General features: G+C 31.1%; 1 protein-coding gene across 2 annotated transcripts in view; it reads right to left on the bottom strand.

The window, feature by feature from the left end:
• Positions 1–17,891, bottom strand: part of LOC110282861 (SH2 domain-containing adapter heavyweight) — a 322,281-nt gene that overhangs the window by 224,434 nt on the left and 79,956 nt on the right. For both annotated transcript variants that reach the window (XM_043042633.2, XM_071183352.1), the window contains one exon: positions 9,027–9,246. In XM_043042633.2, coding sequence (XP_042898567.1) covers positions 9,027–9,246 — 220 coding nt within the window. The remainder of the gene's footprint in view (positions 1–9,026; positions 9,247–17,891) is intronic.

A 17,891-nucleotide genomic window follows, 5' to 3' on the forward strand; every position in this document is an offset into this window, starting at 1 on the left:
GGTCACCAACCCGCTTACTGACCACAGTCAGTGATATGCTTGACTTCGGTGTTGATATGTGAAAATCTGATCATTATATTAAAAGTAATGAAAGGCGTTTTATTTTTTCCTTCGTCTATATACTTGATTCTGCAACCTCATAACTGGTATTACTAGGAATAAATTAATAAAAAATATGTAATTTCTTTAGACTAGACCCATGATATATTTGCTGGCTATCTACAAATCCTTTTAACATTGCTGTCAAAGAGGAAAAGTAAAATTGAAAATGAAATTAATTCCACAATGGTGAAATGAGATAGCGAGGTTATTGTCTCCCTTCAAATCCTTCCTTTGCTCCCTGCCCATCCACAATGAATTCAAGATTAAGACTTCATGTTGCTTCATATGATGCCAAAGAAAGAAATTTCTAGAATTCGTATCCAGTAAAGAGAAGGAGAGGATTTCAGAAATCCTACTACCCCATTTCTGAAAGAACAAAAAAATCCCTAAAAAGCACCCCCGCTTTGTGAGTTCGCAAAGGTGAAAAGAACAGAAGCACTATCACCTGCCATCTTATTCTCTTTTTGAGAGGGAAAAAAAAGAGGATTTTTCGCTCTATTGGTTCCGATAAAAGAAGCTATGATGGGGAAGGGGGAGAAGGAGTGTATACAGAAGAAGATGGCGATTAGCGTACAAGTTTTCAAGTCTTTTGTTCTTTTCATTTTAAGCCTCTTTCTTTTTGTATGTTAGTAGGTGGGATCTAAAAGTGCCAAAGAGCGAAAAAAAGACCAATGGAACGCAGGTGAGGAGGGGAAATAAGAAAATAAAAAATCCACTAGCATGAATTTTTTTACACAAATTACTATGACTAAAAGAAGAAGAAAAATATTTAGAAAAAACTGTTCTGAAATAAAAGTGCCTAAATACGGAATTAAACTCTAATTAACAAAAAAAAATAGAGCTTCGCTTCATGTAGCATTAAAAAAAATTTCATTTCTACAATTAAGTTAAACGAAAAGTAGAGCAAGATTAAACAAAACAAATCATTTAGTTTTCGAAAAATAAAACTTAAACATTAGCACAAAACAAATTACAGTAATGCAATAAATTTAATGAAGAAAAATAAATAAAATAATATTAACGAACACCCTTATGACCAAAAAACTCATATAAGTAATAATGCAAAATTCCTATAAGGATATTAAAATTATTAAAATAAAGAAAAGTAAAAGTAAAAGTTAATTCCGAAAATGTAATTTTAAAAAAAATAATTACATGTATTCAAAAGATTTGTTATTAATCTAGATAAAAGCATTTATTAATTTTTTTTTATGCACAATCAGTCACATGACCAACATTATTTAAAGTTAATTCAGAATAAATCCTTATTTTTAATTTGTCCTAATCAAAAGCAGAACTAAGCAATTATATACTTAATTATGAAAACAAGTATACTCTCAATATATGGTGGTTTTCATTAATGTTTTTTTCTTATAAATTATGGTGGTTTTTATAAATTTTTTCATCGATTCTTTTACGGAATCCCTTAAAGAGGTGCCATCTGGTATAAAATAAATACAGGGTTTACCCTCAAATCTGAAGAAAAAAAATTTACTTGTGTTTTCCTTGCACATATACACAGTATATTAAGAGAAAACGCACAATCACTGTGCTCTTATGTGAACAATATTAGAATAGTTATACAAGTTTTAATTGCTGGAAAAAATTCACGAAATAAAGAATAGCTCAACATAATCAAAAAAAATAATGTTGTAGTAAATGATGTAGCTGAACTCAACTGACAACTGAACTACTAACGCATAGCTGAATTACTAACTTTAAATATATCATAGATTGCGCTTTGAGATGTCGGAATTTTTTAAAAGACGAACGTATCGAGTTAACATGTCTTATATACTAGTGAATAAGAATTGAATAATTGTAGTGGTATACACGCCTCAGTACTCCCCCACCAGAATTTTATCACACATAGAATTCGATGAACGGATAGCACTAGTTGATTCATTGCTGCTTATATGAGATCACCAATCTTTGAGTACTGATCGTGAAAGCTGTATTAAGATCACAGTTGTAGGCGTGGTCAATCCTGTGTTGCTAATAGCAGTCGAGTATATAGTTTGTCTAAAGTAAGAACTCTCCTAACTATCCGTCTGTACCCGTGGCGGTGACTATGGTAACAAGTATAACTATTTCAAGTAGGGGTGTGGGGTCACTGTTTAGGACAGGTTTTGGCTCGGTTCGGCGTGAGAAAGGGAATCTTGTTCTTCGGTCCATTGTGTTAGCCCTAAAGTGAAGAGAAGCCATAGCAGCAGACAGCCTCAGACTTTGTGGTGGGGGAAGTTTATACAGTAGACAAACTATATACAGAACACCGTTGTGTGTAATCAAGTAGCAACGGTGCGAGGAGGACTATCGCAGTCAGCAACAGCAAGTCAACTGTTCAGTGTGAACCATCTATCAAAGTGCGCATGTTCTAGTCGAAGTGGGTGTTTCTGTTATGGTAGGCATGGTCAGATCACGTCCGAAGGTCACCAATGAGGAACGAGTGTCAATGACAATGTCAACCATCATCTAAAAAGGAACCCCAACATAGAATCGAGTTAGCATGTCTAATATACTATTGTATTGGAGTTAAGTCATTGTAGCGGTAGATACGCTACACCATCAATTAACTGTGAGCAATTAGTCATCTAAGGGTTAAAATTTGCATAGTTTATTCTAAATCAATAAGTTTATTCTAAATCGTAAGATTAAAATCAAAGGAGTTGCGAGAAGGCTCACAATCCAAGAAATTTTGATTTGGAGAGAAGGAAAACAAAGATACCTATAAAGTAAATTAAAAATGACTCGCTAAACTTAAAAATCTATTAGGCAGAATGGAGGAACCTTCAAAGCCTAATTAGAACAAAACCTACCGAGACAAATGATACTTAAGTTAGGTAACCAAAAGAATTTCAGTCCAGCCTTGATGTTTGCGTTGCCTAAGGTATTATTCTGACAATTCCTAAGTTAAAAAAAAAAATGGAGGCTACTTAAATATTTTTACTAAATTTCAAAATTAATCACATCGTTCGTCAATAAACAACGCTGAACACTCGAAGAGCTTTCCAACAATATTTTCAGCTACATACCAAACCATTTAAACTAAAAATTAGTTTAAATGGTTTGGTATACATCTGTTAATTCTTTTCAGGAACGGCACCATTTTATTGCTGTAAATAGGTCATTTAAAAAAACACTGATTCATAATTTTTTAGTTAGCTGTGACAAAAAAGTCTGTTGACAAACTTAGTGACTAATTTTTAAGCTTTGTGAAAATAAATACTCTCATTCCCTAAGTAAAGCGCAGCAAACCTTACATTTTTGCCTCCCTTCTATTTTATTTAAGAGCTTTTCCAAATGATATGTCTCTTTTAGAACACCCGATATATCTCAATGTTATTTTTATTATTTAAAGACATTAGATTGAAATTTAGTGTGATAGATAGGCATGTGATATGAAAATAATTTCTGAACTCAAACGATGATTTTATACTTTATTCAGTATGTGACAAAAACCCGTTTTTCAAAAATGAGCAAAGATTTCCCAGACTGAAATAAAAAAGTACAGGGATAAATAAACACAAAAGAATACACACCACCAAATATATCGTCCGCGTATCTATCTCTGATATAAGTGAGGAGGGTCACAGAATGTTCTAGAATAAAAGCAAATGATAGCGGGAGGTTGTAAAGGGAGAAGAAAAGGGGCGAAGTGCTATACGAGCCAAATGATAAGCCCTGACAATATCGCTGTGACATAATGAAAAAAAAAGCGTAATAAATGGTATGGTTGTTGCAGCTATTTGTCCTCACAAAGATGAAAGCGGTGATGATAGCAAAAGAGATGGGCAACCCATAAAGAAAACGCGAGCAATATAAATACTCCACCCATCCAGCGATGCTCCATCTTTACTACCATTGAAAAAAAAATCTTACAAAGCTGGTAAGAATAACAAGCAAGAAGATATCCAAATAATAATAACAGCAGAAGTCGGAGCTTGACAGACGAGATCTTATGGAGCACGCAAAGTGGTTTGTTGTGTAACACACAAGTAAAATTCCAAATCACAGAGAAGATAGTGGGAAAACGGAACGAGTTTGGAAATAAAGCGGAGAAGTTGCAATAAGTTCCGTAATAAGGACATCATAAATTTACAGCTGTCAGATAGCCTGACAAACATCATAGAGTTTTTTTATCTTCACCGCGAATAAATGTCTCCTGTAATCGAGAAGATGTGTCTCTAATTCTGACAGAAAGTTTGTTTTAATAAAAATCAGACGTAAAGATAAAACTCAACATAATTTGTTAGGAATACATATTAGATATATTCAGGAGGTTACAAGAACATATAAAAAAAATCTTATCCGTCCTAAACAGTTTAAAAATATTTTTTTATAAGATTAGTTTGGTAAACTTACTAAACATATATATAACAAATGCAGAAATTTAATGGGAAATATGAAGGATCTCTTTCCCTTAAATACAGTACATATTAAATAAATACACTAAAATATAAATACACTATAATATAGAATTTCGATTGCAATCACATTTTTGTATTCTTGCTTTTAACTCTGCTTAATATAAAAGAAAGAAAAAAAGTTCTATGGGTCGTTCTCGGGAAAACTGTCATTTAGGGGCTAAAAAAATTTAAAATTAAATTGAAAAGAATAGTAACTTATAATATCATTGTAGTTTCTAATTAAGACAAGAAATATTTCCTCCTTTTATAAAGTAGCAAAAAATTCATTATTCAAATATAACAATAGTAGTTGCTTAGTTTATTTTCTTTATTATTATTAAGCCACACGCATATATGCTTATTTCAAACAATCAACTTATTATATTCCATTCTTGAATTGTGCTGTTTCATTAATGCTGATGCTTATTTTACGTTTATTTTAAGTTTTTTTTTTCAGAAATTTTTTTTAAATGCAAATAAATTTGAATATAAAGTTTTAATAAAAAACCAAGTAGTAATTATAAAACCGAGAAAAAGATGTTCCTAATTCAACATAAAATTTTAAAATCACAGAAAGTGGGCATATCAGTTGCTTATGTCATAAGCGATCGACTGCATAAAAATAATAAATAAATTTTTACAAAATAGCTCCACTATTGTCCTTTTTAACTGATTTATGAGAAATTCCGGCAAAAAGATTACCATGTTACATTACAATACACTTATTTTTTTCTAAACAGGTATTGTAAAATTTTCAGTTTAAAATTTTTTTTTTCAATTTCGACTTATTTTTACAGAAATTCAAAAAAGATATAAAATGAAAATATAAAATCATTTTAAGCATAGAAGCCCATCAATTGAAGTCAGTCACAACACATTCATGTATTTCAAAGAAAACATAATCACTCCAAAGACACAAACCCAAAAAATTATAACACTGGGGATATCAAACCAGTAGGTTGTTATTTCTAACTCATTATGAAAATAAAACGATAATACGAATAAAAAATAATGACGGTGGATCCGCATGATTTAACAAGCAAGCGAAATTCCAAATGAATCTTTCTCCTTACTGCATTATGCAGAGGTTCCATTAAATTATAATTCCACATCCAGAAAACAAAATTCGTGAAGTAAACAATACATTTCAAAAGAGAGGCCATAGAAGATGAGAGGAAAAAAAATCACGAAACAGATATAAATGCGACAGAAACAAGGTTTCATGTTTTCTAAAGGCGAACTTTGTGTATCTTAATTTACTAGGATTTAGGGAGTAACTAAAACTAAGTTGGGTAAGGGATAGGAAAGGAATCATACCCCCCTTTTTTCCGTTTAAATATTTCCGGCTCATTCGCTGCGTTAGAGATCAAGGCAAAAGGAGCGTCATTACTTTTATTTGGAGTCTGGAAGCAAGTAGCTTAAAGATCGTCGACGTTCTAGAAAAACTGGTTCAGGGAAATTTGTTCCGTACAAATCGTAATTGGACGATATTAGATGACTGGGAGCTCTCGTGGAAAAAAGAAGAAATCCTAAATAAGCTCCGCTGGGAAGAAATAAAACGGTGTTAAGCAATTGTACGAAGCAAAATAGCTGTTTATGCAATAAATGAAATTGTTAATTAAATTAGTAGGACAGAAAAGTGAGAACAAAATAGTTTAGAAAATAAAAATTTTAAAAAGAATTGTGCATAGAATTGTTTAGAATATTAAATTGTAAAAACGCAAGGCATTATTTGTAGAAAAATAAATAAATAAACAAGACCTAGATCAACCGATCAATGTAGCTATTTGATTTACAGATGTTTGGGTAATAATGAGAAATGTAGATACTTATAAAAGATCCCAATATTGCGATTTGAAAAACTGCAACAACTTGCAAGAAAGTTATTACTAGCTATATAGGACCAGGCATTATTAGCTATATAGCACCAGGATAGTACAGTATTTCCTTCTAATAACTCACTAATACATGCATTCATTCATTTATCCAACCATCCACTCACACGCTCATTCATTCGGCCAACGTTTCATTCATTCGCTCTTACTTACCCTGGCTCGTAACAACCATTCAACTATAAAAGTAGACACACAATGTCTGACTACAAAGTTTTCTGTCGCATTAAAATATGACTTGGATCACAGTTTATATTCGCGAAAGTAAAATTTAAACCGAAGTAAGCTTTAAAAAAATACTTATTACAATATAAAAGCAAGTTAAACGGCAGGCAAAAAACTGTTCTTAAAAATGCACCTAGATGTTCAACTAAGCAAAAGCATTTTACGCATCCATTTATTCATCAAAGCTTTTCCGGGATGATTATCGATCAAAAAACAATATTTCAAAACACTTATTTTATTTCAAATCCAACCCTCTATTTACCTGAAATATAGCGGGAAGCAGAGGGAAGATAAAAAAACACAAATCTCTTTTTACAAATGTAAAAGGAGGATAACAGATATCATTATTTAAAATCCTCTTATCTCTTCAAGAAAAAAAAAGGAAAAAAAAGAGCAGAGGGTTAAAAGAGAACAAAAACCACACATCAATGATGAATGAAAGCTTTGGGTGTGAAATAACGGCTAACTCAAGAGAAATAAAGGTAGAAGGGGTGAAAAAAAAGTAAATAGCAGTGCTTACAAGATTAGGATAACACAAAAAATAAGTATAAGATATGGGGGTAATTTTGGGTCTTATCCAAAGCAGGCTGAAACCCAGAGTTCATCGAGGTAGGGTAAAGGAACAGTTCTTTTTATATGATTCCGTTAAACTTTTTGAAAGTTCGCAGGCTCCTCGCTAAGGAATATTAATGATTCTCGAACGCTATTTTACAAAGGAGCGTTGGGTTGTGAAAGTTTGCGTCTCATAAGGGATAAAATGGAAGGGTATGTTTATTTGGATGGAATTTTTATGCAAAACATAAATAATAGCAAAGCGTGTATAAAAATGTTAATTTTATATAAATTATAGGTTTGGAAGATGTGTACATTTTAATAAAATAATCTTGAGTATTGATTATTAAAGTGAATATTTATCTTAAAGGAGTTTTTGTTTTAAAAAAGGGAAGGATAGCACAGACGCTAAAACTAATTTTATCTTTATTAGATTATCTAAATTCCAAAAAATATATATATTTTAAAAAATTTAAAAAAAACACTTTTTTACCAAAATTTGATTTACATTTGATAAGTTTATTTTAGATATTTATATAATCATTTTCACTATCTACTATCTGAGGATTTAGAGACGCTAATCAATGAATAATGTTAACCAAATAAATATTTTATAAATAATGACACAATCAGTCAAATTAATCTAAAAAGAACAAACAAAAAGCAAAAGCAATTTAGTTAAATCAAAATTAAATATTCCGTTATGCTAAATTTCCAGGAGACAAGATGATACTTACATTTTTAAACTAGCACACAATGAATTAGTATCAGCTAAAAACTTTCAACAACAAAACAACAACAAACAACAACAAAAAATTTAAGTTTGAGTTAGAATCTGAAAACAGAAAATTTCCTTGTGGAAAATAGAAAATGCCAAAGAATTCGGAAAATTCCGAAGAATTATATTATCCCCAATATGCGTTTCCTGAACTGAAATTAAATTATATTAATATGGTCTAAAATTTGTTTCCTTAAACATGTCTATTGATAAAGTTCCATTGCAGCATTGCATTTTATATGATGAATTCCATCAAAATGGAAATGAAGAAACGTTTTTGACTTGGTAATAATTAATACGAAATTTAAAATAAAATACTCATGGCAACAAACAAGATTTTCGAACACCATCAATGATGATAATAGTAAGATCATTTTACAGGAAAATGCTAAAATTGAAAAAAAAAATTATTTTATTTGTACTAAACAACCGTGGCTCAGGCGATAGAACGTTCGCCTCCCTATGAGGTGACCCAGGTTCTAATTCCGACGTTAACTAGTTTATACGAATTTTGCTCCCGGCTCGCACTGACCACAATGTTGGGGTAAAATATCCTCGGTGGTAGTTAGATCATGGGTTAGAATCCCCTTGCCATCGGGCTTACTGTGGGAGATTTTTATGATTTTCCACACCATGTAAAGCAAATAGAGGTTAATTCTAGCAGAAAGTTTTTCACGAAAGCTAGTTTGTCCCAATATTTGATTCAGGAGTTCCCTTGTCTTTTGGAATGGGTTCGAAATGACAAGGCTATGTAGTTTAACATTGATAGTCGTAAGCTCAGAATCGGGTCGGCTGCTCAACGCCGGTTATAGAATTTACATTTACAATTATGGGAAAAGAAATTTAACTTAAACGGTAAAATAAACAGAAATATCTGGTGACCTGACAACATTAAAAGTCTTAAAACATTTATCGATCTCGTTTTAATGTTCAACGTGAATTTCCACATTTCACTAAAGGCTTTTAAAACTGGAACGAAAAAGCACTTAAAACTTTTCTCTCCTTCCAAAGAAACAAGGAAAAAAATGAATAAAAAATTAAAAAGAAAAAAAAACACAATAAAACGACTACCTGGACCCATGCAAGGAGATGGCAATTTCGAAACATCTTCAGAATCTTCGTAAGGGACGCAGTACATATCTTCTTCTTCATTCTTCGTCCAAGGGGACGGCGTTACGTCGTCCACAGGTGACATATACAAAGGATCACAGTCTTCGTTTTCGTAAGTATTGTTACTAACAATTTCACGCAGCAAGTCTGCGGGCTCACTGTAGTTTTCAAAAACTACCAACTGAAAAAAAAAAGTTATGTTATTAGAAAATTAGCGTTGATCCAACTTCATAGCTATCAATCGAAGAAGGTAAAATCAACATAATTTGAAACGCAGCACAAGATATCGTAATTTAAAAAATGAAAAACACAAAATAAATAGACACATTTTTATTTACAGTGAAATCCTAAAATTAATTTTTTTTTTTTAAAAAAAACACGACTTTATAGTGGAGTTTATTCTCCACTATATTGTCATATGTGATAATTATAGTGAAGTTCTAATCTTTCCAAAATGGCAAAAAAACATACCTTTTACATAAATTAACTTAAGCTTGTAATGTATAAAAAATCCCCCATTTTTCATCATTCTCTCTAATGCTTAATTCAGTTCAGTTTAACAAATAGCTTTGTTATTAATAAAAAGAAAACAAGATAAAAAAAAATCATTACTTATAATTTAAAATAACTTTCTGTTATCAGCGTCTAAATTCGACTTAAAGAATAGATATTTTCACCTTCAATTTTACTTACACAAAGCATTAAATTAAAACCTATTTGATAAATGAATTTGACACAGTGAATTGCTTTTCTCAAAGTTTCGAGAGAAATGAAAGCCAAGAAGAATGCAACTGTTTCCTAATTTGGCCAATCAAAAATGGATTTAACGAAGGAAAATTAATTATTCGCCAACCCTTGAGTTTTCCCTTTATCTGATATTCAGGATTGAAGGAAAGGGGAAAGTTTGAAGACAAGGGAAACCAGGGGGGAATTTAGTAAGTCTTGGAAGGATTTTCACAACTTTAAGACTGCAAACAGAAAGCCCAAAGGTTAATCATTCAAATTAATTGAAAGATTTGTAAAGAAGTGTTTAGAAAACTAAATGAATCGATATCTAGAATCGGAATGCTGACAAAGCTGTTTTAATTAGTTTTGGAAAGATACGCGGAAAGAAATTTGCATACCCCTGATGGAAATACGATTAAATTTTTTAATTGTAAAACTAAATGCATGTAAAAAATCATTTTATAATTATTCTCTTAATAGTAACAAAATAATTCTTAATTAATTATCCAAACAAATTATAATTTTAGAAAAAGAATTCTGAATGATTAACGCATTCAAATTCCTACTCCGTAATCTACGTTTGTAACAAATATTCATTAAATAAACAATAATTTCAAAAATATTCAATCCAGGGTTGGAGTTTTTGCCGGCAAAAAGGGTTTTTTGCCAGGACAGTGGCAAAAACCTGGTAAAAAAAGGCAAAAACAAAATTATCTAAATTGCTGACTAAATATTATTACAAAATACTTGAAACAAATTTAAATCAATCATAAGGAATAATAATTTTGATACATTACATGAAAAAATTCTTTTTAACATATTAATAATTAATATAAGGGTAATAATTTTTAAAAGATTGAAAGTTTTCATTTTAGAATCCTTAAGTAAATGTTTTTTTACAAATAAATAAATATTATTTGAGCAAATTACATCGAATTATACTTTTTAAATAATACAATCTGAAATAATCGGCTGAAACTCATAAGTCTTTTATATAAACATATAACCAGTCTTTACAGGGGAGGAAATGAAGAAAATATAGTCGAAGGATCAGCAACAAAAATATATCATTAGTCCGTACACATTTTCACTGATCCATTTACAAAACTTTAATACACATTATTTTTTTTTAAAGTTTATAAAGTGAATTTAAATGAAAGATTGCAACGCAGAGAATGTGTAATGTTTCGAGTATCATTACAAAAACGTAGACCAAAACATAAAACAGAACATCAAAAAACCAAAACAGCATCGGTCCCTTCACATCAATTGCTAGTCAGGAGAAACACTGATAATTCATGGTGGTCCGAGTTAAATTTGAATGGTCACGGACCAACTGTCCATCGTTCATTTGGAGCTCAGTTTCTTTTTTATGTAACCATTGTTTTGCCTTAATTCGTTTTACATAAATATATAATCAGCGTTGAACAACTAATCAGTTATAGCAACGATCAACTTCTGATTTTATTATTAAACCAAAAGAAAAGGAAGCTGATGGATCAAGCATTAAGACAAAGACATGGAAAACTTTTAGAGTGAAACTAACTTGCATTTATGTAGCATGGAAGAAATTATAAAACCATATTCCACGGTTAAACTGACGTACATAAATTCAAACATATCATCCATCTGAGAATATTTTTTCGTAAAATTTCACAAAATAAATCTAGTCGAATTTAAATGGAAGCTTTAAATAAATTTTGGGATAATTTTGGAAGAAAATATCTGTTATTATCAATTGAGTTTGTAGAACATTACTATTATTTAATAATATGCCATGTATTTGTTGTTGTTTTTTCTAATTAAAAATTACTCCAAATATTTTTTGAAGGAAGGCGAGCAGCATAGAAACGCTGACTCCTAATAGTTTGGAGATAAAATCTAAAATGACCCTACTGTATGTAATTTTTGTGACGAGACAGTATTTCCGTAAAATATCATGGATACAAATCTCAATGTACTTCCTTAAAAAATTAATTTATTCTGGCTTAGTGCAACTTTCGAACATAAGTTTATTATTACGAAAAGTATTTCCTCGCTTAAGTCAGAATGAAATGCGTAAATTTTCTATAACTTTACGAAGAAAATCACTTTTTATTTAAGAATTGTTAAAAAAGCAAACAAGGGAGAGAAAAAACATAAAAAATGTTTTCAAACCACATCTCTATAAATCTTTTTTCGCAAATCCATCGATGGACCAACACCAACTGCAAACAGATCATGCAGGCATTACTGCAAACAGCGTTCGAAAATATATCGCCAACACCACAAACAGAATTCGAGCACGGTCAGTAGATTTATTTCGGGATCAAAAAACACACACTCAACCCTCTTTTCTACACGTAAATAAACTACTCGGAATATAAACTGCAGAACGCAAATATGAAAGAATAAAATATATCTTTTCTATCCACATGCTCTCACGAATTTTATCACCCCTATCCATATCCAAGTTTCTTTTTTCTTTCAGGTGCTCCCAAGAACCGGGATTGCCATGAGTCAGTTTTATTTATTTTTTTCATTCGAAGAATGTCCACAAGACGAAAAAGGAGAAGAGGAAAAACTTTGCGAACAGCATCGGATAAAAAAAAACTAAATCCAGATATACCGAAGCACGATATACGGAAAAGGATATAGAGAAAGAGAACTACATGAGTCGCATGTATAAGAAAACACGAACTAGCTGTTGTCCATTCCAGTGTAGTAGGGAGGAAGAGAAATCCCCGGATTTTCGATCTTGGGGATGGCTGACCCAGGGGACAACAAATAGACAGAAAAAGCTTACTGTAGCCGGAGGAAACGTCTAAATCTAAATCAAACTTCAGCTATAAAGTTTGAAGGCGAAATGCTGGGCTTTCTTTTCAAACTGGTAGTTACCGACCCTTCTTATGCTTTGAGCAGTAACAAAGCAGGTTAAAAGAACATTGGAAACTCGTAATGGGAGTTAGAGGAGAACTTCTGCTGTAAAAATAATCCCTTTACAGCCAAGGTAAAAAAAATAATTTCCCATTTGATGCGGGGGGGGGAGAGATTTGACGAGGGGAAAATTTACTATATCCACCAATGATGAAAATAATATAATGTATGGTATTTTAATTTTATAACGTCTTAGTAACATTATTTACAACAATAAATTTAGTATGTGAAAGTACAATATAGACTAGTGGACAAAATTAAGGGATGGAAAGCATTTTCGCACATTCATTCGCACATGCAAGATACCCGCACAACGCTCTATGTGTTTGACAATGGTTCCGTGAATGTCCAGAGGTACAGGCAGGAGGTCCTAGAGCCCTATGTACGTCTTTTCAGGGGCGCTGTTATCCCTGAGTTCATTTTTATGGACGACAATGCGAGCCACATAGAGCTCTCATGGTTGATGAGTATCTGGAAAGCGGGGATATTCAACGAATTGATTGGTCAGTCAAATCTTCTGACCTGAATCCTATTGAACATGATTGGGATGCTCTTGGGAGAGCTATTGCGATGCGCCAACCTCCCCACAGAACCATTCTGGAGTTAAAAATTGCTCTGGTGGAAGAATGGGAGGGTCTTCCACAAGTCCTCCTTAACTCCCTTATTAACAGCATGCATATTCGTTGTGCATGCTGTCTGTCTGTCAGGGGTGACCATACACCATACTAGAGGCAACACACACTGTTCAAGTCTCACTTTTATTGTCATCTTTCATCCTTAAGTTCAGACTACATTGGATTTATTGGCAATAGGTCTTGCCATAGAATGGCACTTTCATTTTTGTTTTGCATACTTTATCATGGAATAAGCTATATCTATACCAAATTTCATTTATTTATATTCAGTATTTTTTGAGATATTTGGGAAAATGTCTTCCATCTCTTAATTTTGTCCACCAGTGTACATGGATATGTAAATGGAAGGATTACATAGTCTAAAAAACACACATTAACTGATAATACAATCGAAAACGAAACGGAGTTCTTAATTTAATAAAATATAAAATTATTTTAACTACGACAAAATCTTATATAAATCCTGGGCCAGGATTCTTCACAAAATTACTAAAAACTACTCCCTAGATTAAAATGACTGTATGTGAATTTTTTCTAATTAAAATATCCCTTTGAGAAATTTCTCTAAATTAAAATGTATGTATGAGAAATTTCCCTAAATTCATATATGACCCGAATGAGAAATTTCCTTAAATTTAATTGCGACTACAAGATTTTCAGAAATGGATTGTGGTAATTTAAACATTATTCGCATAGATAATAAGATGGCTAAAGATTACTTTTTTAAAACTAAATTAAATCTCATATAGCATTGGAAACGGTTTATTAATAGAAAAAACTGTAACAATGGCAGTAATGAATTTCTTTACTTAAAATTGTACGACAATAACGATTTTCAGAGTGTTTTATTAAATCACGTGCTATTACAATTGCAATTTATAGGAAAAAGAAATAAAAAAAAGTACCATACTAAAGGCACTTTTATTTCCACTATAGAAAATGGAGGCAAATTGGTAATCCGACTCCATTATAGTAAAATTCTAGGTATATAAGCAATTCTTTAAATGGAAGTCAGAATTAAATTCCTCTTCGACTTTCATTTCTTACTGCAATAACAGAAAACGTGATGCGATACAGTAAAAAAGGGATTTTACGAACTTCGGAAAGAAAAAAACATTTCTTTTTTTTCATATATAAAGACGGAGAGGAGAAGTTCCGAAAAACAGGATTAAGCGTTGGTTCATCTTTCGAAGGCGTGTAGGGAGAGAGAACTTTAATGCTGCTCAACAACTTCTAAAGTCTAATAAGAAAATACTTCCAAATCTCTCCAGATTCGAACTTCGGAATCACGTTTCGTATCAAATTTCGCTCAAGTATTAACTTCAATTTTTGCTTGTGAAGGAAACGCAATTATCTTCGTCTATTCTGGATTTTGATTCTAAAATTGCATTTTTTTTCCAATATTTCAAACAATAACATCTGAGAAGATAAAAAACCTAAAATTAATTTTAAAAAAGGTAGAAAATGTTTTTGTCGATTATAAGAGCATTTATAAAAAAGATTCTATAAATGTCACCAAATTTTTTTTTAAAACAAATGGTAATACTGATGTTGTGCAATAAACATACCTATATGTAAAATTATTTTTAACTCATGAAGAAGATTAGGAAATTTTTTAACGAGTATAGAGGCAAAGTCATCTCTGTGTAGAAAAAAATCAGTATTTTAATCTACAATGTTGAATAAAACTACCCCACTATTCCCACTTTAAACATAGAATTAAAGTACCCCACTATTCCCACATTAATCATTGAATCAAAATACCTCACTATTCCAACACTAATCATTGAATCAAAATACCTCACTATTACCACACTAATCATTGAATCAAAGTACCCCACTATTCCCACAGTAATCATTGAATCAAAATACCTCACTATTCCCACATTACATTAATCTTCGAATCAAAATACCTCACTATTCTCACATTAATCATTGAATCAAAATGCCCCACTATTCCCACATTATCCTAACGCCCTCCACGCACATAATATTTAAAAAAATAATAATAATAATATCTACAAACAGTCTTATATAAATTTAACCTAAAAATTTGGTAATATTGTATAGTAAAAACTTTAAAAACAATTTTTTTTGGAACAATATGCGTCAAAGCAAGTGAGCGCAGTAAAAATGATAAACATTGACAGGCGCATTTATTGAATATTTCAACACATTGAAATGAACATTTTTAACCAAGATTTTAAAAAAGAAATTGATATCACCGAGGCATTAATATAGCAGAATAAATATTTTTTCATTTCATATATCTAAAAGAATGTTCTCTTAAATTTTCGAGCTAATTTCATAAAAGGAATAAATAAATAAACGAATACAAACCAACTTTTTAAAAATTTCGCAAAGATGTAGTCACTTAATATTATGAATATAATAAGAACAAAATAAATAAAACGGGAAAAATATTGGTTTATATAGATGCTGTAATTATGTTTTATGCATCGCATAAAATACATGTTTAAAATACAATGCATTTTCGCAAATTTATTAATTTTTAAGTCACTGTGCATAAAGAGAAAAACAAATCAACATAATTACAAAAATTGATTCAAAAATATTGCTTTTAGCTTTTCCGTTTACTTAAAATCAACCTTTATTTCTACATGTGGCAAAACAGACTCTTGCTTATATTGACAAAATTTTATTTCAATTAACTGTCGTGGATCCCAAGGAAATAACTCAACGTACAATCGTCGGTTTTGATCATGCAAGTGGCTGGCTAATTTGTTGATACAACACCCTCCTGAAGATATTCCATCAGATATTCTATTAGATATTTTAATTTCTCTTAAGTAAATATAAGCTTAAATTTTAACAATATGTTGCTTCTTTTTTTTTCTTCCGCAGGATTCAACACAAAAGACAAAAATCAAGATACATTTGCAGATTTTTTATTTTTATTTTACAACCGTCGTTGAACAGCCGATTCAATTTTGAGTGTACGACTACCAATGTTCAAATCCGTAGCCTTGTAATTTGAACCCAGTCTAGAAGACAAGGAAACTCCTTGGTCAAGTATTAGGACTTCGTGGAGGACTTTTTGATAGAATTAACTCATACCACTGATCCGTCTACCACTGAAGATATTTTGCAGCAGCACTGTGGTCGGTGTGAGCTGTGTGCAGAATTCGTATCAACCTGCCATCACTGGGATTAGAACCTGGGTCACCTCATTGAGAGGCGAGCGCTTTATTCTCTGAACCACCACGGATCGACATGTTCTGATTAATTTAGTTGTAATTAAATAAATTGCAAGTGTCTAGTTATTATAAGACTATAGGGTTTCGCACACTAACTGTTTTATTTAAGCAGGCAGACACTTTTTTTTCTAGGATCTATAACTTTTTCCACATTCTACATCTATGACATCTACAAAACTGGTTTGGAAGAAAAATTTAATTATCAATCACTTTACCTGACAAAATATAAATAAATAAATTTTTGACACGAATAAACTAATGAACTAAAAACTAATGAATAAACTGTGATAACAAATTGAAAAATAAACTAATAAACATAATAGGTATTAATTACCAATAAAAAAAATCACATTCAAAAAGGAAACAAACTTTCATTTACGAAATATAAATAAATATATTTATAAATATCATCATATTTCAGCTACCAAACAATCGAAGTAAAATTGCAAACTCAATTAAATATTTTAAAGTTAAACTAATTTTCTTAAATTTAAATAGTCGATAAATAAGTAATGCACACTTATCTTTCATGGAAAAAAAAATTATAAATTAGTACATTTTTTAAGGCACTGCAGTTAATTTAAATAGAAGTTATAAAAAATAAAAATAAAAACTCAACTATATTTGAGAGTAACATACCATGTAAGAATAAAACTTACAAACTTTGAGCCAAACATGCATATATTTATAAAGAAATAAAACGTATAAATTTATTTCGATTGAGAATCGGAATAGGAGGATGTTTAAAAAAATTGGGGGGGAAAGTAGGGGGGAAATCAATTTTTCAAAAAAAAAGTCACGGGGAGAAACTTTAGGGGGAAGTTGAAGAAATGCCAACGCACTTGTGCTTTTTGGCTAGAAATTGGTTTTTGATGGTGTGTGGAGAAATGAAAAGAACTGAGCTGTGAGCAGAAGATATATATATATATATGGGAGGGAGAGACCAGCAGTACTATTCAAGTGGCCAGAACCAATTGCACAACGCCATATCAAATGAAATGGCAGTTACGTCAAATAATACAACTATTTTTAATGCATTTCAGATAGGTTTTTGATAAATTGAAAATGTGATGATATTTTTAAAATTTATAAGGGGTGGTATTAGAAATTTATTCCTAAATTATATGAATGAAAAGAACTTTTTTCTCATCATTTATTTGTCTCTGTGAGAAAAGGAATGTGAAATGTTTAAAAAGAATCATTACCAAAGCGGCAATAATTTTAGAAAAATGAACGAAAAAAGTGAAAAAATACCTAATATAAAGGAAAAATTATTTCATCTAATTTCACCCCAGGAGATTTAAGTAATTGAATCGAAATTTTCTTTCTAT

The sequence above is a fragment of the Parasteatoda tepidariorum genome, chromosome 7, assembly GCF_043381705.1.
Source record: "Parasteatoda tepidariorum isolate YZ-2023 chromosome 7, CAS_Ptep_4.0, whole genome shotgun sequence".
NCBI classification, from domain to species: Eukaryota; Metazoa; Arthropoda; class Arachnida; order Araneae; family Theridiidae; genus Parasteatoda; species Parasteatoda tepidariorum.